Raw genomic sequence first — 23,071 nt, forward strand, 5'->3', positions numbered from 1 at the left:
GACATGGGCTTTGGTTTGTTGATGTCTGGTTGAACATTGATTGAAGAAGGCTGGCCTTCGGCAGCAGAGCCCACCAGACTCCTCACAGTGGGTGCATGTGGCCAGCGCCGCGGCTCGACCCCTGAACGGCTCTTCTAGTAGTGGGGGGAGGCCTGTCCAGCTGATGACCAGTTATTCAAGTCCGCGTCTCTGTGCCCAACTGGCATAATGCTCCATGCTCAACAAGACGATACCCCGTAGTGATGGGCACAACATCTTGGCGGCTACCTCAGCAGAGCATCTGGGTACGCGAAGCACGCAGATGCTGTCGGTCTGTCTCCTGTCTGAGTGCAGCTTCGCCCAACGTGGAACATTGAATACTCCCGTCGCCAGTATGGAATCGTCATCCATTGAGAAACCCAACAAAACCCAGCCGTGATATCCACACAGCTCTAGGGGCCTTTGCCTAACACCTGCTCTGTCCTTGTTGTCCACACTGCCCCGTTCCACTCTGACATGGACCGCGCCCCAAGAGCTTAGATGCTGCCCAGTCACATCCTGACTCTGCATCCAGACCAATCCGCTCCCTCGTCGACGGCCTTGAGCAATCAGGAGCTGGACAAGACGAGTTGTCAAGAGACGGCCCTCGTTGCAAGCAGGTACCTTGTCAGTACGGAGTACAGGACGTCGAGGTGCTGGCATCACTTTGGGGGAGGCCGACCCCTGTCATTTCGCTCTCGTTCCAAGTTGGTAATAAATAAAGTAGTCATGGGGCGAGGCCTTCTCTTAATCGACGTGAGCCAAAATAAAAATAAGAATAGAATAGTTGCAATCATGGCATTGAATGGCGAGATTTGAAAACCCGCCTTTACCAAGTTGCAGTCAGTCACAGTCCTGGCGCGGAATTAGTTGCACAATGCGCAAGGCAGCGCTCATTACCCATCAATCAGTTCAATGTTGGACACTCCAGATGTCGACTGCAAACATCGAGTTGAGGAGAAACGCAGGGCGCTGCAGAGCTTCACCAAATGTCAAGTCCATCCCTGGACCCGCAGTGACGACGTCAATTGTTGCAGGCCGCTGAAGCACTGCCGCACGTTGCAGCAGCGCCGGGCTAAAGCTCATCACATCAGGGCCCAACAACGTTGAAAGCCGCCGCAAGGTTCGGAAGGGCAACTGGGCGCCGTCCGCAGCGATCCTACCACCATCGATTGCTGGCGGTGACGCTTGAACTCGACGCTTGAGCCTGCCTCGTCCAATCAGCTGCCAGCTGCGCCCAGATGGCCCAGATGGCCCAGATGGCCCAGATGGCCCAGATGTCCCGCGCTGTCGTCCCAAGCCCCTGACTTCAAATGCCCATGAGCATTCGTCGTTCCAACAACCCCAACTTTCCTTTTGCCGCAAACCACATTTTCCCTGGCCATTCGCTACCACTGCCGCCGATCTGTTCTTGCGCCGTTTGCAGTACAATTTGATTCGACTCTCTCTTTTTTTTCCAGTCTTGCTCTACCTCTCCTTTCACGACACTCGCTGTTCGCCCTCCTGGCTCTCGTCTCCACTCCCCAGTTGACACTCTCCCAAATCCTGCCCGTCACCTAGCACGTCGCGGATCTTTCACTTGGGGGAAACAAACATTCGACACCCAGCGCGCAGACCAACACATCCTCCGTGGCCATCAGACGAATCACTGACACGCTCCAACCTCAGCAATACTGCCATCCATCCACTTTGACCAACCGTGATTTATTTGCCCGCAGGGCTACCCGTATCACGGCCATATCGTCATGGCAAACCCGTAAGCCCTCCTCCGCGCTCTCCCTCAACACTTGGCGAAACGCCATGTTTACGCGATACACTGCACGCCTTTTGGATGCGCCTCTTGCTAATGCCGACGTTTAATAATAGCTTCAGCAGTGCCCTTCTCTCCTTTTGGCACACCATGACGAGTAATGATCGACGTAAGCCCACCGTGTCTGGCATCTTGCATGCCTTTGCTTCCTGTGTTTGGTGCTTGGGATACTAAAACATGTTTTCAGACTCGACCTTTGATTCCCCCCAACGAACTGGTCGTCACGTTCCTCTTCACAATGGCCGAAACGGAATACTGACAGGCGTCGCTACTGCCTCAGACTCTCGTGCTGACATCACTTCTCCATACACCGACGAGGGAGGTCGCGGCTCGCCCATCCGTAATGGAACCCAAAGTCCCATCGCCCGGGGCTATTCACCTGGAATGCGCTCACAGTCAGCACAGCGAGGTGATGGTTTTGAAGTTCAGAGTCCTGGCGACGTTCCCATGCAGCCTTTCCAAGATGGCCTTCCTCCCCCGCCTCCCGTTCGCTATTCATGGGAACGCATTGACTCATGGGCCGAGGAGAATTATACCGAGCTGTGGGACCAACTGGGCGAAGGCGCCACGACCAACGACCTCAACGATCTAGAGCATCAACTCGATTGCTCCCTGCCACAAGACGTTCGTGAGTCGCTCATGGTTCACGACGGCCAGGAACGAGGAGGAAACCCTACCGGAATTATCTTTGGTTCTATGTTGATGGACTGTGAGGAAATCGTACAAGAGTGGGATCAATGGAGACGGGTCAACCATCAGTATCTGTTGGACAACTCACCTCCGAAGCCGACGACCCCGTCCAAAGCATTTGGCGGCAACAGTGAGGCTTCTTCATCAAAGCAGCAACCGCCACGGCCCTCGTCTTCGTCTTCTGCGGGTGACGGCGAATGGAGACAGAGCCTCCTCGCCCGCCAAGGCTCCGTCCCCGCCAACTCGGTTCAAAAGGCGTATGCGCACAGCGGCTGGATTCCCCTTGTTCGGGACTGGGGTGGCAACAACTTGGCTGTCGACCTGGCGCCTGGACCCAATGGCCGCTGGGGGCAAATTATTCTGTTTGGACGAGACTATGATACCAAATATGTTGTGGCACGGTCCTGGGCCGCTTTCCTCGCCCTGGTTGCCGATGACCTGAACAGTGGCAAGTGGTTCGTAGATGACGAGACTGGTGAGTTGAAGTTGAGGGAGTTCAAGGATGCACGAGTCGAGCCGGCCTATTTCAATATCCTGAGGTGGCGAATGGATCAAAAACACGGACGGCGACCCGGCCCCAATAAGCGCCAGTCGGTAGCCGCCGGAAAGGCTACTTCCCCTCTTGGATCACGCTCTGCCTCTCCGTATGGTAGCCCTGTTGAGCCCAATGGCGATGCTCGGGGTAGATCTTTGCAACGGTTGAGCGGTTCGTCACCCCTGGCAAGTCCCATGAGAGCGGGAGGATACGGCAGAAATCCCTTGAGTAGAGTGACGGAGGAATCTGCCATTCCCGAGGTGCCAAGCGCCGAAATCGAGCCCAGCCAACTGGTAGAGGTAGAGACTCCACGAGAGAGTGAAGAGGGAAAGAATGGTCTGCGCATAACAATGATGACCCGAGCCGACTCGGATGAACTCAGGGACAAGGAGAATGAGCATCCGGCAAAGATGAATCGCAAAGCGCCGGCAATCGTGGACGACGCAATGAAGACGATTGAGATTTGAGCGACGCATTACACCGAATGCGAGGCAATAAAAACATTTACAGAGACTCATTGCAGAGTTGTGGCATACAAAAACGAAGGCATGACTTTCAGCATTGACACACCTCCTCAACCCGCACCCCCGTGGCTGTGGGCATGGACAGTGTTGATATGGCTCGTATACATAGAGCAATCATATAGGCGTTTGGGGTGTCATAGTAACCGACCCGGAGAGGCTTTGTTGTTTGATTAATTTCTCAAGGGTCGAGGTTTTACACGGTACTTTTTGACAAGGCGGGGACTGATCCCGCATGATTAGGGAACAATGGAAGACGAAGATAAAATCAGCGTACAGAGTTTGTGGCCTTGGACTTTTATTTTCTCGCCGTTCTGCATGTTACATGCCGAGACTCGTTGCTGCCGACGGCAGGATGTGTATGGACGAAGTCTGAGGAAGCCGGTATCTCTATCATGTGGCCTTTATTTTTTTTATTTTTTTGCTTAATCCGGCTATTACATGTGCGGCTGCTGCAGTCACTTGACCGGAGTGTAGTTTATTCACATTTTGATTCGCGTGTACGAGTATACGTGTTAATATTATTATTATTCTGGATGCAATGCAGGCCTGTGGGTAATTGCGCGATGTGTTCTGGAGGTTGCTGATCATGGCGAGTCGATGAGGATAATGGAGTATCTGTTAAGGTGGCTCGTGCCGTTCTGAATAAGCTAAAGGTGATTAGATATCTCGTGAAAGGGACGCGCATTTTGGGCTTTGTTCAGTCTCTCTATAAAGATGGCACGGGGTGGTGCAGGTCACTGTGAAACATTGAAGGCATTCAGTGTTGTCGCTTGCCAGGCCACTCATTATCCAGCCTTGAGTGTTGTGAACTGAGATTTCTTTGGGGTCTATTCGAGTGCCGCTAGCTGCCTCGATAGAAATAACTACACCAGACCAGACCCTTAAGATGCCAACCCGCGTTGGTTGAACGCTTTCGGATAGCTGAGTAAACGCCACTCCCCACGGGGGCCGGTTGAGTTAACGTCTGGGTGCCTGGCTGCATGTGTGGTGCTCAGAGGCTAAAATTAGCGTCATCCAGCGCCACACCCGAGTAGTACTTGCTTAAGTATGTGAGCGGCGTCCAAGGCCATGACAGTATTCATAAGTAAACAGAAAACGTTAGATCTTGATCCTATTTCTCAATCACCATGTACTCTTGTTCTTATTTGGCTGGTATTCCCGGCCGATATGACTGCCCCCAGTTATCCGCAACTTTAAAAAAACATTCCTCTCCTTTGTCCCGTGGGGTCTACTGAAATACTATGTACTACCCCGGTTGCTCACTGTACGCGGAGTAAAGTAAATGTCTTAGCACTGCAGCCTTCGGTTCATCACGGTGACCCTAAATGCCAAGACGAGACGTGGTATGATTGTGTGGGGGATTGTGTCTTCTCGGTAACACACACCTCAAGAGGTGCCGCCGCCATGGCGCAGTATGGACCGCTCAATCCCAGCATACTACATACTCTCTGGCTCATCCAGTCTCTACAAGGATTTATTTTTATTTCTATTCTTTTCGCTCTCGCTGTCTTTCCAATCAAAGGGACCAATGGTTCGTACTGGCGCATCTGCATTGGTGGTTGAAACCTACGCACGAGTCACGGCGCTCTGAGATAAAGCCTAGTAATATAGCCAATCGCCTTGGCTCGAAACAAGGCGGCTAAGACGCTCAAGAAATATCCTTCGGGCTGGAATCAAGAAACACGCACATCAGTCTAGGGTCGATGATGAGTTTGGTTATATTATTGAATATCCTAGCGGCCGGCCTCAATACCGGATGCTTTACAAGCATTCTCAGTGCTTCACACGCAAGCCACACCTTGTGAGTGAGAGAGAGAGAGACGAGTGGCCAAAAAGTCCATGTGCATTCTTGGTAGTATGTTTTGAGATCAACGTCAAACCTCTTATGCAATGACATCAACCTGAGATACCCGGGAGGAAAAGCTAGTACAATTCAACACACATGGCATTTGATCTTAATATAGCGATCCAGACAGACATCCAATAACAAGATTCGATATTATCATACGGTACATGCGTTCTAGTTTGTTGCGGGATCGATGACCGGCTACCCAGTTCCAAGCTGTGCCGTAAAACGCCCGCCAATGATTCAACGCTGATTTCTGTTTGCAACTTCTGTACTTTGTTCTTTGTTTGTGCCCTGCTGCCAGCAGTTTATGGGCCCATCCTTGGTGAGGTACTGGGATTTGCATTTGGTGCTGGTTGTCCCCCTCGCAGGTTGATTTGTCCGATACGAGAGACAATGTTGCTGCCTACAGCATCGACCGCCCCCCTGGGAGAAGTGAGCGTAGGTCCCGCTGGCGCAGTTTCTTGCACGCGGAATAGTTTGATTGCCGTGCCACTCCAGATGCCCATTGTTCCCTTCGCAATCTGCATCTCATTGGAAAAGACGACGCCCCATAACAGCGATTCGTACCACCCCAAGGCAAGGGGAGACCACTCAAAAGAATGGACCCGAGCCGGAGAAGGTTCTATACCAATCAAATCAATCTCTTGGATGCGACGAACAAGCTCTGGAGTTAGCACTTCTCGACCAGCCTGACGAGGCAACACACTAGAAACCTGCTGGATCAACGTCAAGATGCTGTGAAGAGGTAGCTCTGGCAGCCAGCCGTCGATCCACTGGGAGGTAGGCTCAAATGAACCACTCTGCATTCTTGCCGAGGACGATTGCCCGCCAAGACTTGTAGTACTATTCTGTCTCGAGAACGAGCGGCTTCCAGCTGGCATCTTGCCACGAGCCTTTTCCGACATGCCACGCAGCTGAGTTGGGACGGCATCATCAAAGTTGCCTGCTGATGAGGCTTGTGACACGTTCTCACTCGTCGTCGATTGGGTCGGCGTCGGTTGAGGGTCTTCATCACTATCGTCGTCAGAGTCCCCAATCGCAAAAGTGCCATCCTCAGTGATTTCATCTAAAATTGGAGACTTGACTGGAGCAACAGATGGGCTTCGTGTGGAATCGAATGAGCTTCGGATAGATCCAGAGTCTACCGAGTCGACACGATCCTTCTTCAGCCGTTTTCTTCGCTCAATCTCCTCTTGGCCACTTTCAAGCGTGAAAGACCGCAAAGCTTCGATTCGCTTTCGATTTTTGATAATAGCCAGGACAAGTTCAGGGTTCTTCCGATAGTTATGGTCGATGATGGCACTTATGGATTCCATGAGTGAGTGCAAGAGTTGATAGTTCGTCTCGTTCGCGAGAAGAAACGATGGGGATGACATAGACGTGAACAGGTGCATTAGCTGTGAGCTGCCTGCCGCACCGAGTCCCTGAATATATGGCGATATGTTGTTAATAACCGCCAAGAGGGCCGGATAGATGGCTGTGAAGCTGCCTTGGCTTGATGTAATGAGATTGTAGATGGAATGGATCAGGAAATCGCAATACGTGCCCTTGAAGCCGTTGATGCGGATGCCTACAGGTAGGCTGTCTTGACCCTCGAATTGCTTGTTCAGACTAGGACCAAACTTTGAGTCAACACTTAGCGTCTGGAGCAAGAATGCGCACATTCGGACGACTCCCTGCTTGGCGGGTTCGTTTTTGTACTCCAGCGCATAAAATATTGTTAACACCACAAAGTCATGCACTCGGTTCGTATCAATGATGAAGGATCGAAATCGCTTATTGCATTGTGTTATTTCCCAGAAGAACATCAGGATTTCAGGTGCGAAGTTGGTAGTGGCCTGAGCCCCTGGCAGGTATGATGTCTTTTCTTGGAGTGGCTGGCTGAGTATTCTCGACATGCCATCAACGATAAACTGAAAGTCTTGCGGTCGGTGCAAACGACCCAGGAAATGGCGGTAAAAGTTCTTGGAAGATATACTCGACTGAGTGGTCTGTTCAGGAATCGGGTATACGAGTAGCGTGAGCAGAAACTCTAGAGAATAAGTCACCAATATTTGCTTCGCATCTTTGAACCCCAGTGTGTTATACGGCACTCGCCAGCTTGCCGGGTTGAATTTGAGAGTCTACGTATCAGTTAGCGTCTAAAATATACGACACCATTTCCTGACTATGCAGTCAAACGTACCGTATTAAGTAGAGAGCAGAGAACCGAAAGGACAATTTGCTTGTCCTGGCAGGTGCAGAGATATGTCAACGTTCGTGTTCCAGCTTGAGCGAGAACTCCTGGTGTGGAGTACATGCTTTGACCAGCCAGCGCCAGCAGTAGTCGTAGGATCTCCGCCCGGTTGCTCTCAAGTTCCTTGGTTGTGGCAACGGCATTATTGCATCCAACACCGCTCTGCCATATTGCGTAGGTGACTTTGTCGTGGCCATGAGGTTGACGAGTAATGGTAAGGTCGGAATAAAAGAGTAAATCTATCAGAGTGTCTATTAGCTCCTCTGCAAGGGGCTTGACTTCTTCGTATTCCTCAGCATTAGGTTTGCTTTCTTCTTTGTCATTCTCTGCTCCGTCGAAAAGGACTTCGTTTGCGATGATGGCCCGCCGTGTTTTCCTTCGACGCTGGCCCCAAAAGAAGCGTTCTTGCCAGCTACTTAGGCTCTCTTTTTCGTATAGATAGGGAAGCAACCGAGTTAATACTCGAATGCAGTTCAAGGCATCCTTCTCGGGAGCGAGCTCGGGATCGGGAAACGATGGATGGTATCGAAGCAGGAATAGCCGCGACGTTAATGCTAATATTAAGGTTTCGATGTTTTCTAATGCTTTGTCCCGGGTTCTTCGGATGTCGTTTGGAGAGAAAAGGCTGAAAACATCCTCGGAAGATTCTGGAAGCTCCCAAAACTACACACTCTCGTAAGTAAGCAACAATAATTGTAGCAGCTGGGCTTTGTGGGTGGCTCTGTGTACCGATGTCCAGTATGGATCGCCTGAAGGAATATGGCGTTCCTCAGAGAGCTTGAAAATGCCTTGCTTGAAGACAATCTTGGAATCGCTTGCGCCCATCTCTGCAGCGCAAGGCTGTCGCCTTCAACTCCGGAATCTAAGGATGACGTTGCGGAATGGAGGACCAGCCAAACTGGACGTGGAGTACGAAGCCTCCGTGCCTCGAATGCCCAATGCCAGCTCAAGGCAATGAGGGAGCAGGTCCGCAGCTCTATCTCAACCAATCATTCAAGACAAATATGGGTCCCATCAATCGATGCTAGCAGTAGTACGGAGTACTGTACGGAGTGCAATGTACCCTGTACCTAGATGGCTTATCGATAACATCACAATGGGCAAAGGCCGCTTCACTTTTTCAACGGCTCGTGATTGCTCCTTGTGCCGCAATATAAGACAGTATTGGCTTATCTGCACCCAGCATCTGAGATGCTTCGCGTTCGATGCTGCAGTGGTCAATTGGCCAGGTCGCTGCATTGTACAAGAGCCCAACAGGTCGCAAGCCCACTGCGGAGGTCAAGGCCTCTGTCCACAACCCAGTACTTGACCACGGACCCGAGCGATGGCAAACCCGCGCCCAGCACCCAAACACCACGAAAGCAAGACCGAGATGAGCAGAAACCCGAGGAAACCCAAAAGAAATGGGCATCGTTTTTCAAACCCGAAGCAGTAGGCCAATCCGAAACTACTTTGCCTTCGAACGGCGACTCGACACCTGCCGAGGCGCGTGATCAGAGTAATAGGGGAATTTGGACAACGCTCCGCTCGAGAATGGAGGTTTCTAAAGATAACGAGGCCACAGAGACGGCCGTTTTAAAAAATAATGAGAAGGACGCCGACACAGCAACGAGCGACGAAGCCTCGGAGCCAACACCGAAGAAGGGAGCATCAAAATCCAAACGGATAAGAGGCAAAGCGGCCTTGGACGTAAAAGTAATTAGACCACATAAGTTGAAGCTAAAACCTGTCAAGGAAAACGTGTCTCAACAACCGCCACCGCACTTGAGCTATAACTTGGACAGAGTGCTTTTTAATCCCGGGGTGTATCATATGCAGGATCATCGGTCTGGCGTATTCAATTTCGATCCCTACTTGGCATCCATCATGCCTGTTGACGAATTTGATTTTGACGCATTGAAAGAATATACAACGTCATCCAAAGACTCCAAGCTACGAGAGCTATGTGCTGCACACGGACTTAAATACTGTGGCTCAACATCAAGTATGACATCCATTTTATCGCACTTTCACTTTCTCCTTTCGGCTTGGAGGCAACCAAATTTTGATAGCCTTTCCAAGTCGCTTACGCCCGAGTCCCTGAATTTCACCGCCCTTAGCCGTGGGCCAGCCGCTGCATTTGCACACTTCAAAGACGGCGTGTATGCAATTGACGCAGACAAGGAGTACGATACGGAGAATATTCTTAGCATGCTGGGCAAGTCGATGGAGAAGTTACTTACGTTGCCAAAGGAAGAGTTTGAAAAGTACCGACGTTCAGGCTCCCATAAACTTTCGGAAGAAGAAAAGAATGCAGAGGAGGCGTATCACTTCACCACACTCGGCGACTTTATGATGCGGTCACAACTTGACGCCCACGATCCTCGATTGCCCGGCTCAGGGGTGTTTGATTTAAAAACAAGGGCGGTAGTCTCGATACGGATGGACGTAAAGGGCTATGAAAAGGGAGTCGGCTACGAGATCCGGAAGCGCTTTGGACAATGGGAATCCTTTGAACGCGAGTATTACGATATGATTCGAGCAGCATTCTTGAAGTACTCGTTACAGGTCCGGATGGGCCGCATGGATGGCATTTTTGTAGCCTTCCATAACACGCAGAGGATATTCGGGTTTCAATACATCAGTTTGGCAGAAATGGACCATGCAATTCATGGCACACACGATCCACGGCTGGGGGATGAGGAGTTCAAGGGCAGCATTGCCTTGCTTAATGACCTCATGAATCGAGCCACTCAGCGATTTCCGGGGCGAACTCTACGATTACATGTCGAGACACGGCCAACAAAGGTTCCTCTGACTTACTTTTTTGTAGAGCCAGTAACCGAAGAGGAAATGAGAAAGACACAAGAGGCCGAGAAGCCGTCAATGGAGCAACTAGAGCGCGAAATTCAGAGTCTCAGTCGTGAAGAACGAGAGGCAGAGTCTGCTGGAGCTACCGAGACTGTTCCAGGAGAAACGACGAAGGGTGAAGAGTCCGATAGAGGTTCTGATGATATTTCCGTCGACGATCCACAGAATGAGGATACTTGGAAGGAAATGATGTCCAAGGTTGACGAAGCAGTCGAGAATGAATCCCTGGGGGTGCGGTCCATACGAGAGGCAGTCCAGGAAGCCCTTGAACAGAGTGGTCTTCTTCAAAATAAGACAGAATTGGAGAGCGAGAAATACTTGGATGAACTGGTTTCGGCGCTCACGGCCCATTCGTCGGAAGCTAAAGAGTCACGGCAGGCTCAGGCAGATAAAGATGAAGAAACTGACGAAAAAAAGGCGACGGATGGCCAACCCGACTCTGATAGCACCACATTGGCCAACCTTATTGTCAAAGTGACCAGAGGTATCAACAAGAACAGTACCAACTTGAGACCATTTGAACGCAAGGTTGTCGACTTGGCAACTCAGGCCAGAAAGGCAGATTTTATTCCAGCTCATGAAAGAGACGCAAGGAGGGACGCCGATGACGCCGAACTCGTGGAATCGGCCGCTGATGTCGACGTTGACACGAAAACAGATGGCAGTGTCCCCGAAGAACCGACGCCGGAGCTCCTGGGCATGTACGTCACCATTCGCAACAAAGTCAATGGCGAATTCGTCGACCGACCGTTTGGGGCCGAGAAGAAGTTTGACTGGTCTGTGCAATACACAATCACTGAGTTACCAGACAAGAGAGCACAAAGCATCTACCCCAAGATTAAGAAGCGTAGAAAGGACGTTCTGGCCACAGATCCTGGTGCTCGTTCAGCCGACTGGTACCGCATGTTCAAGGGCAAGTTACCCATGATGACCAAAAAAGGGGAAAAGTTCCGCGAGAGGCGAAAGCAAAAGGAAGCTCGGAGTCCAGTGTATGTCGCATGGGACAAGGTTCCACTGCCTTCGAATGCGGGGAGCAGTTGACGGCATACTCAACTTGGCATTGGGAAATGGTGAATGCACGGCAAGGCGGAGCGCATGGCATGGGTATGGTGATGCGGCGAGCCTGCAGCATTTGGGATAGAATGTATATTAGTGTGTATTATAGCTGACGACAAGCGGTTAAAGGCCAAGAGGGGACAAGCGGAAACAAACCCAACCCACCAGGTCGAGTATATATTTCTACATGTACTCTTTCACAGCATCCATTTCAATGTAACCTACACAATGTGTTGGCAACTTGGGTAGTAATTGCACTGCTCACATGGCTTCGCGCCGCGGAGCCTTGGCTCACGGGCATGCTCCGAATGGGCGTAATCAAGAGCACATGAATACCATAATACAGCATTCCGTGTAAATTTTAACTTGTTCGGCGCGGCCGGAGTACGTATATAGAATTCGCTGTCAACCCCTTCGGTTGCCGACACTCAACGTAGGAAACTTGCCATTGGCGCAACTCTAACATTGAGTTGAGTTGCCTTCCAGGGGACCCAGAAGCCGAGAAATCGGTTGAGTAGTTCGAAGTCCGACGAACTGGGCCATTGTCTTCCCCACAGGGCGGAGCTGCTACTTTGTATCTCCACAGTCGATCTCCTTGGTGAAGATAGAATACGGAGTATGTGAACAATGGATTATGTGAATAAGTAAATATCTTTTGTCAACCACGTTGTCTTTGCCAGACGGGCCGTTGGTTCTGATGAAATTCGGCGAGCCAAGATGAATGCCAGATGGCGTCCCATTCAACTCAAGTTTCGGATAGAAGATGTTAGTCTGCATGGACAATACTATCTGGTTTGTTCCGCTCAAAAGGACCCGGGCTTGGTTCTTGGCAAAGAACGTCAAGCCACGGATTATCCAACTGTCATACCATGCACGTTCATCAATAAAGTAGTACACATTTTTAGGTTCTTGTTGAAAGGCCGGGGTGTCTACTGGTGCAGTTCGTATGTACAAAATGTGCGACCCGAGACATGTTGGCGCTCAGACGTGGGTACCAAGACCAGCAGGACGGTGGGCTAGAAGCATTTAGGAAACTGTAGAGATGGGACGTACGAGGAACAAGGTGATTTCGATGACTGCAAGGTTTTCGTTTGGATATCTGGGGGCCGTCTGTCCTCCGCAGAGGCGGTGTTTGGAGCGAGGGGAGGGGATAGAAATGGGAAGGCGAGTCGGAGATGATCCTTGTGTGTCTCTGCTGCATGACTACATCATCACAGCTTCGGCTCGAGGTTGTCTGCAACCTTGTCAGCGGTGAACTGCAGACGCCATGACGAGTTGGCCCTGCTTGGCGGTGTTTGCTTTTTGCCTGACACTGACTGACCTGAACCAGCCGAGGCCTGTAGTAGTAGTATATTGAAGCAGGGAATCGGAGAGTACAATACGGAGGTTTCCACTGGGTATAATTAGATGGGAACTTTGCTAATTGACTCGAGCACGGTGTCTCCTCTGGGATTGCCGGTCCCAGTTTGTGGAGAATAAGGTTGAGGTCATAACTCTAGAGTCAGTCCAACTGGGACCCGGCCGAGCCGTTATTCCCACGCTGGGCCACGGCCGTTCAACATGGCGTATGTATCATGTGCTCGTTTGCTGCCCGTCGTCTGCTGCGCTGCTGCGCTGTTGCTCTTCTCCTTTTGGTGCGGTGGTGGCTTGCCTCACGAGACCCTGTGATGCAGATGGGATGGGCCATTCGGTTCGTGCCTCACCGCGCCTCGCAGCGCCTCGCCGCTCGGCCAATCACGGGCCTCGGGCCTGCCACACCTCTGCACCGTTTCCTGCACCGACATGTTGAACTTCTGTGCCAACGTGCTCGGCCAAACATCTCCATCTTTCTTCCCCCACACCATCATCCATCGATCGTGTCCAGCTGCCAATAACAGCATCTACGTGCGCTTTCCCACGCCGGCGCTTTATCCAGTTGCGCTACCGATTTGCCCAAAGGTGCCTCCCCCCGGTTCTGCTCCCCTGGCATACACCAGGAACGCTATCATGGCTCGGGACCATTCAGCCATCCTCTCCACCGGCACAGACAGAGCATGCCGCTCATCTTATCTCTTATTGGATCCGGCTAATGCCGTGTTGACATTCCCAATACCACGTTCGGTTCCGGGGGCAGGCCCTATCCTGCAACTCGACATTGGACTATCGGGGGTGCTCAAGCTCGTGGCATCGTCGGCGGTCCTCCACGGCACTCTCAGCCGATGGGGGTTGTTTGCTCCAGGATGAATAGGTGGCGACGGTGAAACAGACTTGCCGGGATGGCGTTGACTTCCGTCGACGTGTGTATGTACGTGCTTTTTTTGTCATGAGTCTTCTTGTTTAGTGCCGTTCTATAAATGTAGTCATATGGCCACCCTTTAAACTCAGATCAGCAGTCTGCCACGGTCACGCGAGACATCAGCTTCCTGATCGTCGAGCAAGAGTGTCTGCAGTTTGCCTCAACTGCTTCATCCTTCCTTGCTCGCTGTTGACTCGAATCAACACCACGCGTAGCCATGCGTCCGGGCTCTCTTCTCCCGCTGCTTGCCTTGGGCCCTGTGGTCCAGGCCGCAGCCGCAGCTTCTTCTCAAGAATCCCGCGATCTGTTTGCACGAGATTTTGAAATGCTAAACTCTCGGGACTTGGAACAGCTTTCTCCACGTGACGTTGAGCTACTGACCAGAGCATTGGTTGAGAGAGGTCTTTTGGATGACATTTGGCAAAAGCTCAAGGACGCTACTACTTGTGCCGGCGGAGAGGTGAGAATCCTTACATGCAACTCTCCATCCATCCATCCGTCAGACACATGATGCTAATTGGTGTGTAGCTACTGCTGGGTGCGCTCAAAGTTCTCGCATTCTTTGGTGATGGAGCTTTCGTCAAGGTGATTCAGGGGATTTGCAAGCTTGCAAAGGTTTGTTCTCTGCTTATACAAGACGTCATATTGATTTGTGCTAACGCCTCCAGGTCCAACCCGGCGACGTTTGTGATGGCGCGGTTGCTCTCGAAGGCCCCATCATAGCAGCTGACATTCGCAAGATCTCCGTTGGCTCAAGGACCTCCAAGGCGTTTTGCACAACCTTCTTGGGCGTTTGTGGATATCCCGATGTGCAAACGTGGGATATTGCTTACCCTTCGGCGCAACCTGCTGGTGGCCGGCCAAAGCCTGGTGGCAAGGATCCCATCAAGATTGTTCACTACTCCGATATTCATATTGATCCCTTGTATGTTCCTGGGTCTAGCACGCAGTGCGACGGCAGGCCTATTTGCTGCAGGTACGTTTGTCCTCACTTCAACATAGGCAAGGCTGAGGCAAAACTAACTCAATAAAGACCCTACACCAAGGACGACCAACCTGGCAACACCAAGTTCCCTGCTGGACCTAACGGTGACCACATGTGTGATGTGCCCTTTACTTTAGAGCGAAGCATGTATGACGCTATCAACTCGATTGTGCCCGATGCCGCCTTTACTATTTTCACCGGCGATATCGTCGACCACGCCATCTGGAACACCAGCCAGCCGTACAACACCAACTTGAGTAAGTTTTTTTTGTCTTGCAAGGCACAACTGCCCTCACACGCAGCTAACACACCCAAGTCCAACATGCGTACGACACCATGAACTCAAGCCTGAAACTCGTCTACGGCACTGCCGGTAACCACGAAGCCCATCCCGTTAACGCCTTTGTCCCCAATGCCATCGGTCACGACAGCCAATGGGTCTACAACCTCCTCTCCTCTGACTGGGAACACTGGATCGGCGAAAGCTCAACCGCCATGGTCGAAAAGATCGGTGCCTACTCGACCAAGTATCCCAAAGGCAACCTCCGCATTATCTCTCTGAACACTAATCTCTACTACCGCCACAACTTCTGGATGTACCAGTCGTACGAGGACAAGGATCCCAACGACCAAATCGCCTGGCTCATAAGAGAGCTTGATGCCGCCGAGAAAGCCGGGGAACGCGTCTATATCATGGGCCACATGCCGCTCGGCGAGGCAGACGCCCTCCGCGACGGCTCCAACTACCTTGACCAAGTGTTCAAGCGGTACCAAAACACTATTGCAGCAAGTTTCTTCGGGCACACGCATGTCGACCACTTCGAAGTGTCGTACAGCGACTACGCGCACCGCAGCGCTTCCAACGCCTTTATGACCTCGTACATTGCGCCATCCCTCACGCCCACCTCCGGCATGCCCTCGTTCCGCGTCTACACTGTCGACCCGGACACCTTTGCCGTCCTCGACCACACCACCTACATGGCTGACATGACCAACCCTTCCTTCCAGACAACCCCCGTCTGGACAAAGTTCTACTCGGCCAAGGAGTCATACGGCCCTCTCGTCTCACCCCCTCTCACCGACCCCAAGGCCGAGCTCACCCCCGCCTTCTGGCACAACGTCACCGTCGCCTTTGAAAACGACGACGCCCAGTTCAACGCCTACATGGCGCGCAAGTCCCGTGGCTGGCAGCCCGCCTCCTGCACCGGCGACTGCAAGACCGACGAGATCTGCCAGCTACGCGCTGCCCGCAGCCAGGACAACTGCTGGAAGCCAAAGCCCGGCATCAACCTGACAAAGCGGTCCGGTGTCCAGGACGAAAAGGGAGAGCACGACGAGTGTGGCGTCCCTATTACACTAAAGACTCTGTCGGCTGTGGGCGCCGATGACGCCGCGCTGCAGGAGTTGAAGAAGATTATGGACGAAGTTATTGCTGAAGCAAAGGCCAAGGGGATCAAGGGCGCCGAAGATGCGTAGTGTATTTTAGGGGTCCAGCATTGCGTGGTGTTGGGTGTTGTGTAGTTGGTGTATATAGGTCAAGATGTTATGTAAAAGAACATAGCCCCCGGGCATGGTTATCAATATTGGATGATTTGTGGGAGGTTGCATATCAGATGCAAGAAAAAAAAGATTTCAGAGCCAATTCACTATTTTGAAAGACCGATATAAAAATAGAGCAGAGACTGCAAATATGAACTCGAGATTGCATGTAGGGTAGGGTGGTGGACAAGGTCTGAATATCCCGCGAGACCAGGATGGAGATGGCGAAACATCATGTCGTCGCCGTCTCTATGTCGTGTTGATGTGGCTAGCAGAAATGCCATGCTGAAACCCTCGCATCTCCCAGCAAGCAGGCGTATTCAGATTGCGCAAGTCTCCAACTTTGTAGTCACTCCCCATTTTGAATCGGTGGTTGGTTGCCTTTGACAGATCTCCGGGGGCAGCGACCCCTGTCTTGTCAGGCTGAGTGGCTGGTGGGCTCACCATGCGTCACCGTTTTGCTTGCTTTGCTTGTAGTACTTGTACTCCGTACTGTCATTATGCAGTTGTTTTCCGAGCAACATCAACACAACAGCAAGTCTGCAAGGCATCAGCACTGGCAATAGCCGTGGAAACGCATCGGCAGTCGTGCATGCAACCCGGACTCCGACCCAGACTCAAGGCTCGGCCTTCACTCCTGGACCTCGTCCGCCACCGAAGCAACTCTTTGTCGTCCCGCCCAGGAACCAGCGACTCGTCGTCTGCGGTCGAGCTCCCCTTGCCGGCGTCTCCAGGGGCTGGAGCCGGAGCCGGTGTTGGTAGTAATACTAGTGCCTGGCCTTGGTCTCCAGCTGGCTCTCGCCGGGGATCACTGCTTGCAACGTCGGTGTTTGGCTCTCCCTCCTTCCCTGATGTTGAGGCTCCTGCACCAGCTCCTCTCACTCCCCTGGCCCCGGCCTCAGCAGCTGCTCCTGCCTCTGCTACATCATCGCCTCCACTCTCTCCACCAGGCACGCCCAGCCCAATCCGCTTCGACGCTGGAGCAGCTGTGTCAGAGCTGTCCTTGAACTCTCCACCCTCACCTTCACCACCTTCACCAGCATCGCCATCGCCATCTCCCTCAACGTCGACGCTGTCATCCTCGCAGCATTCGTCGCCCTCCCCCGAGCGCTCTTCTCCCATTCATCAAGAGCCAGAGCCGACGTCTTCAAACCCGCCCAAGATGCCGTCTGTATGCGCACCCCTCATCAAGTGTCAATGCCATCCAACGGTCGCGCCCGTTTTCTCCATGCCTTCGGCCCCGTGATGGTCGGCCTCATTGCCCCACTGTATCATCATCAAGACTAACCTTTGTGCTTGCGACAGAAAACCAACAAGACCAGCGATGAAGCTGTTCAATATGGTAGGCAATGCATTCAATCTTGTATCGACTTTATTGACGGCTGTTTGCTTTGCTAACATGCTGCGCAGGCAAAATCTACTCCATCTCCGGGTCTGTTGAAGCTCTTCCTCATCCATCAACGACAACGAGCTAATCTGCCAACAGCCCCGTCATTGTGGCCGAAGACATGATCGGCGTTGCCATGTACGAACTCGTAAGTCGTCTACAGCCAATGGTGCGAGACAAATCCCAAGACTCACGTCCTCTTCAGGTCAAAGTCGGTCACGACAACCTTGTCGGTGAAGTCATTCGAATCAACGGAGATCAGGCATCAATTCAGGTTTACGAAGAGACCGGTACGAACCCTCCTTTTGTGAATCGAATCCCTCTGAATACGCTGTTTAACACTCTGCAGCCGGTGTCAAGGTTGGCGACCCTGTCGCACGAAGCGGAAAGCCCTTATCCGTCGAACTTGGCCCTGGTCTGCTCAACGGTATCTACGACGGTATTCAGCGACCACTGGAGGAAATCTCCAAAGTTTCCAAGACCATTTATATCCCCCGTGGTATTTCAGTTGCTTCGCTCGACCGAAAGAAGAAGTGGCAGTTCACCCCTGCCAAGAAGGTTGGCGATCACCTCGCCGGCGGTGACGTCTGGGGTAATGTCTTTGAGAACTCCTTCCTTTCTAACCACAAGATTCTGTTCCCACCTCGTGCTCGCGGCACTATCACCAAGATTGCCCCCAAGGGCGAGTACACTGTTGCCGAAAATATCCTGGAGGTTGAGTTTGATGGCAAGAAGACTGAATACCCCATGATGCAGTCGTGGCCTGTTCGAGTCCCTCGTCCCACAACTGAAAAGCTGGCTGCTGATCAGCCTTTCATTGTCGGACAGCGTGTCTTGGATGCCCTCTTTCCCAGTGTTCTGGGAGGTACTGTTGCCATTCCCGGTGCTTTTGGCTGCGGCAAGACTGTCATCAGTCAGTCCGTGTCCAAGTTCTCCAACAGTGATGTCATTGTGTACGTTGGGTGTGGTGAGCGTGGAAACGAAATGGCTGAAGTCTTGAAGGATTTCCCTGAGCTGTCCATCGAGGTTGACGGTCGCAAGGAACCCATCATGAAGAGAACGACCTTGATTGCCAACACCTCCAATATGCCCGTCGCCGCTCGAGAAGCTTCGATTTACACTGGGATTACTGTCGCTGAATATTTCCGGGACCAGGGCCTAGACGTGGCCATGATGGCTGATTCCACATCGCGATGGGCTGAAGCCCTGAGAGAACTTTCTGGTCGCTTGGGAGAAATGCCTGCCGACCAGGGCTTCCCCGCCTATCTCAGTGCCAAGCTCGCTTCATTCTACGAACGTGCTGGCAAAGTTCAGGCTTTGGGCTCCCCTGAGCGAAACGGCAGTGTCAGCATTGTTGGCGCTGTCAGCCCCCCTGGCGGTGATTTCTCAGACCCTGTCACTACATCCACCCTCAGTATCGCCCAAGTCTTTTGGGGTCTCGACAAGAAGCTCGCTCAGCGAAAGCATTTCCCTTCAATCAACACGACTGCATCGTATACTAAGTACACCACCATTCTCGACAAATTCTACGAAAAGGATTACCCCGAGTTCCCCCGGCTTCGAGACCGAATCAAGCAGCTCATTTCTGACTCGGAAGAACTCGACCAAGTCGTGCAGCTTGTTGGTAAGAGTGCCTTGTCTGATCCCGACAAGATTACTCTTGATCTCGCTGCCCTGATCAAGGAAGATTTCCTGCAACAAAATGGTTATTCAGACTATGATCAGTTCTGCCCCATCTGGAAGACGGAGTGGATGATGAAACTCATGGTTGGCTTCCACGATGAGTCCCAGAAGGCAATTGCCCAAGGCCAGAGCTGGGGCAAAGTACGTGAAGCCACTGCCGACCTACAGGCTAAGCTGAAGCAACTCAAGTTTGAGTTGCCTTCTGACGGCCAGGAGGCAATCGCTAAGAAGGTTTGTTGACCCTTTATCACCGGCTTTCCTGTCATTGGCTAACTTTGCCACAGTATGAAGCTATTCAACAAGAAATGATGGACAGGTTTGCATCCGTTATTGACGAGTAAGAGTAATTTGTAAAGGGGTGTATCCTAGTTTCGTGAGTTGTCAAGAAGATGACACTATAGAGCAAGACTGCCGGTAGCAGGTGGCAGAGGATGTGATCGTATTATAAACTATGTCAAGCTGTATCCAATCCATGTTATTCATACGCTACCACAAGGTGCGTAGACGAAAGGAAGTGGATGTGTGAGTTTACGTGAACGATGTCGTTATTGGGAGGAACGTGCCCCACAATTTAGCACTGTGCGGAACATCCGAACCTCGAGTCGCTCTGCATATTCTATTCTCATATCACCACACACCACAAAACAAAAGTGATGCCAGAGGCTTACAATGTCAGACGAGCTGCTGGACGAGGTGGAAGCAATAAACTCTATATACGGTGACGGGACACTCGCACCCACGGAAGATGAGTCCTCATCAACATATATTCTCAAGCTACCCGGTGACGCATCATCGCTTAGAATCCGGTTTCCGGATGCATATCCCGCACAACCACCCCTAGTCCTGGGCACGCACCACTCCTCGGGGGGCGTCAGAGGCGCCGGAGCGAGAGACGTACGTCTATTCAAGGACATACTGCCGAGCGTCTTCCAGGAGGGCAGCGTGTGCCTGTTTGACGCGGTGGAAGAGTTTGGCAGACGGGTCGAGGAGCAGGCCCCCGGCCCCGAGGAGACGCAGGACGGGCCGGAGGACGAGGAGCCGACGCCGCGGGAGGAGGAGGAGGCCCTGCCGGCCCCGGACTGGACACTGTCCGCGGTCGTTGTGGAGAACAAGTCGACGTTTGTGGCGAGGGTAGCGAGGGCGTCGTCGCCCGAGGAGGCGAGGAGCCACGTCGCGCACCTGCTGGCGTCGGACAAGAAGGTGCGGCTGGCGACGCACAACATCACGGCATGGAGGATACGCGGCCACGGGGCCACGCAGTTCCAGGACTGCGACGACGACGGGGAGACGGCGGCCGGGGGCAGGCTGCTGCACCTGATGCAGGTCATGGACGTGTGGGGGGTGGTCGTGGTTGTGAGCCGGTGGTACGGCGGCGTGAAGCTGGGCCCGCGGCGGTTCGCGGTTATTAATGGCGTCGCGAGGGACGGCATGGTTCGCGCGGGTGTCGCTGGGAAGTGACGTGCTCTTGGAGGGATGGAGGGATGGGATAGACTTGTGAGAAGAGAGGCGACTACGGGCGCGGGTGCTGCTGGGGAACAGGGTCACGGAGACGACGACACGTGGAGGCCAAGAGTTACTTTATTTGTATTGGTATCTTGGAGGCGTGGTGCCCCGCGCTGCGTTGGCATTTACTTGGATATATTACCCTCGAACGAAGTATGGATTAGACATAAAACTGGGTTGGATCCGACAACTTTTGTGTGTTATAGCCTCAAGAACGGGCGGTACTATTTGTTCCTGCTATATGAGATGACCAGTGCAAGACTACTCGTCCTTTTGCAGAAGTGGTTTCAAAATATCGAGTGCGCGCGTGGACTGCTCTTCTGGCAGGATAACCACGCCTGCGCGTGCTGTAGATAGGTACGACAGCTCCGACGTGGCCGTCATTTTCATTTCATCAACCAGACGACCTGACACCCCGCACACAATGCCAGTGACCTCGGATGATAGGTTGAGAAGATCAAGGAATATAGGGATTAGAATGTTGTCCATGTCGCCGACGAGCGAGTCGCTAAAAAGGCCAAGGAGATTCTTATCCATTAGAAGCGATGGAGGATCTTCATGAGCTAGTGTAATGGATATAAATCGCGGCTGTGAGATGAGAACAGATATCAAGGACGCGTATAGTTTTGTGTCAACATTCTCAATCCAGGATTGGCGGTTGTCTGTTACGGTGTGACGGCTAATGGACGACCGGTGTCCGTAAGCATCAGCCAGCTGAGAAATTTCTCGCCCAGAGCACTGAACCAACTCAAGGTCCTCATCCACATAGGGAGCAACGCTGCGCTTGTGCAGAAGATCAAACGTTCGCAATTGCAGCTCATTGTCAGTCGAGGGAGGCGGGGTGCTTGGCGGAGACGCGGAGTGATGGGACTCCGAGTTCTTGCGACTATACGTGGGGGAAGTGACAGAGTTGGACTGGTTCTCGGACATTTCGAAGCCCTTCTCGCATAGGGCTGCTATGACATTTTGTCTTTCTCGAGTTGGCGCCAAAATAAAGTCGGAGTAGTACGTCGTGATAAAGAAGATGGGAATACCGGCCAGTGCAAGTGGAGAGCTGAGCTCCAACACCCTTGTGGCAGCATCCAGGCCAGCGCCAATGACGGACAGAACCATGTATGAATCGGTAAATACTGAAACGGTCTTGGCCTTTTGCGCCGGCAAGGAGTTGATGACGGGCTCAAAGACTTCCTTTGCCCATGATGTGTGGCATACAATAGATGCCTCCAGCGGTGTGACACTAATGTTCAAGAAGCCATGCTGGTTTTCCTCGGAAAGACCGTCCAGCTCGTCGACGTCAGGTTTAAAGTCTGCCCCGAGATGAAGGCGCGCTGTTTGGGGGATGAGGACTCGAAGAATGGGTTGAAGAAATGTCGTGTACAAGTCGAGGGGGATGTGGATCAACGTGTAGGTCCCATCCTAGGGCTTTGATTAGCTTGAATCGTTGTCGAACTGAACCCAATGATTCCAGTATCCCTTGCTTCATCCTTTGTTTGATTCATCCTTTGAGGCAGCTCCTTCTGAACAGCATGCCAAAGGGGAATGGCGAGCTTGAACGACAGGCTCGCCGTTGTCGGCATAGCGGGGTCATGGACTCATGGCAGTGTGGGGTGGAGGGAGCCATACCAGGAAAGATATTTGGGCACTCATTGCGAGGCCAGAGATGGGTAAAGGCTCCAACAAGCGGAGTTGACTCCTATTCAATTTCAAGAGGACCGTGGTTTAGTATATGCGTGAAATTTCGGCTCCTTTTTTCGATCGCGGTGCCGAGTTCTGATGGCGATTGTGACCCGCTGTTGATAAGGGCCAGGTGGACTGGAAATCAGACCCTTCGTGCGTCGCTGGGTCCGCTGGACCGTCAGCCTTAACTTGCTTCCTTGCGAAAGGAAACGTGGGGTCGGCGTTACTGCCGTTGGGGATGCTGGATGCCGGCTAGGTCAACACGTAGTGGCGAGGCGAGACGTGGTGTGGTGTCTTGGGAATGACGGTGGAGGGTTGCAAATCCGGAGGACAGGAAGTGAGGTCAAGCCTAGGCCAAGGCTTCGGAAAGTTGGTCACGGTTTTCCGGTTGTCGTGAGTTGGAGGGTTGTTTTGCCCAAGATAAGGCCGTGATAAGTTTTTCTTGACTGTTCCG

The 23,071-nt window shown here is 52.4% G+C and overlaps 7 protein-coding genes across 7 annotated transcripts; 5 read left to right on the plus strand and 2 right to left on the minus strand.

Moving 5' to 3' along the window:
* Nucleotides 1–1,918: 1,918 nt before the first annotated feature.
* cot-2 (Glucan synthesis regulatory protein) lies at nucleotides 1,919–3,520 on the plus strand (the record flags this gene model as incomplete). The annotated part of the gene is made up of 2 exons (XM_014687179.1): nucleotides 1,919–1,937; nucleotides 2,016–3,520. 2 exons carry the CDS (start codon nucleotides 1,919–1,921, stop codon nucleotides 3,518–3,520), a joined length of 1,524 nt encoding a protein of 507 aa, XP_014542665.1.
* A 2,211-nt stretch (nucleotides 3,521–5,731) lies between these two features.
* On the minus strand, nucleotides 5,732–8,487 carry HID1 (the record flags this gene model as incomplete). The annotated part of the gene is made up of 3 exons (XM_014687178.1): nucleotides 5,732–7,549; nucleotides 7,612–8,325; nucleotides 8,392–8,487. The coding sequence occupies 3 exons, from the start codon at nucleotides 8,485–8,487 to the stop codon at nucleotides 5,732–5,734; spliced, it is 2,628 nt and encodes an 875-aa protein (XP_014542664.1).
* A 366-nt stretch (nucleotides 8,488–8,853) lies between these two features.
* On the plus strand, nucleotides 8,854–11,553 carry pet127 (mRNA degradation protein pet127; the record flags this gene model as incomplete). The annotated part of the gene is made up of 1 exon (XM_014687177.1): nucleotides 8,854–11,553. The coding sequence occupies one exon, from the start codon at nucleotides 8,854–8,856 to the stop codon at nucleotides 11,551–11,553; it is 2,700 nt and encodes an 899-aa protein (XP_014542663.1).
* Nucleotides 11,554–14,060: 2,507 nt separating this feature from the next.
* Smpd1_1 (Sphingomyelin phosphodiesterase) lies at nucleotides 14,061–16,304 on the plus strand (the record flags this gene model as incomplete). The annotated part of the gene is made up of 5 exons (XM_014687176.1): nucleotides 14,061–14,303; nucleotides 14,372–14,458; nucleotides 14,512–14,819; nucleotides 14,877–15,085; nucleotides 15,145–16,304. The coding sequence occupies 5 exons, from the start codon at nucleotides 14,061–14,063 to the stop codon at nucleotides 16,302–16,304; spliced, it is 2,007 nt and encodes a 668-aa protein (XP_014542662.1).
* Nucleotides 16,305–16,959: 655 nt separating this feature from the next.
* vma-1 (V-type proton ATPase catalytic subunit A) lies at nucleotides 16,960–19,778 on the plus strand (the record flags this gene model as incomplete). The annotated part of the gene is made up of 7 exons (XM_014687175.2): nucleotides 16,960–17,538; nucleotides 17,673–17,709; nucleotides 17,778–17,799; nucleotides 17,854–17,902; nucleotides 17,960–18,044; nucleotides 18,104–19,668; nucleotides 19,722–19,778. 7 exons carry the CDS (start codon nucleotides 16,960–16,962, stop codon nucleotides 19,776–19,778), a joined length of 2,394 nt encoding a protein of 797 aa, XP_014542661.2.
* A 328-nt stretch (nucleotides 19,779–20,106) lies between these two features.
* YIH1 (Protein IMPACT) lies at nucleotides 20,107–20,895 on the plus strand (the record flags this gene model as incomplete). The annotated part of the gene is made up of 1 exon (XM_014687174.1): nucleotides 20,107–20,895. One exon carries the CDS (start codon nucleotides 20,107–20,109, stop codon nucleotides 20,893–20,895), a length of 789 nt encoding a protein of 262 aa, XP_014542660.1.
* A 306-nt stretch (nucleotides 20,896–21,201) lies between these two features.
* Nucleotides 21,202–22,587, minus strand: G6M90_00g062160 (uncharacterized protein; the record flags this gene model as incomplete). The annotated part of the gene is made up of 2 exons (XM_014687173.1): nucleotides 21,202–22,356; nucleotides 22,564–22,587. 2 exons carry the CDS (start codon nucleotides 22,585–22,587, stop codon nucleotides 21,202–21,204), a joined length of 1,179 nt encoding a protein of 392 aa, XP_014542659.1.
* Between the last annotated feature and the right edge of the window lie 484 nt (nucleotides 22,588–23,071).

This window comes from Metarhizium brunneum, chromosome 3 (assembly GCF_013426205.1).
Source record: "Metarhizium brunneum chromosome 3, complete sequence".
Classification (NCBI taxonomy): domain Eukaryota; kingdom Fungi; phylum Ascomycota; class Sordariomycetes; order Hypocreales; family Clavicipitaceae; genus Metarhizium; species Metarhizium brunneum.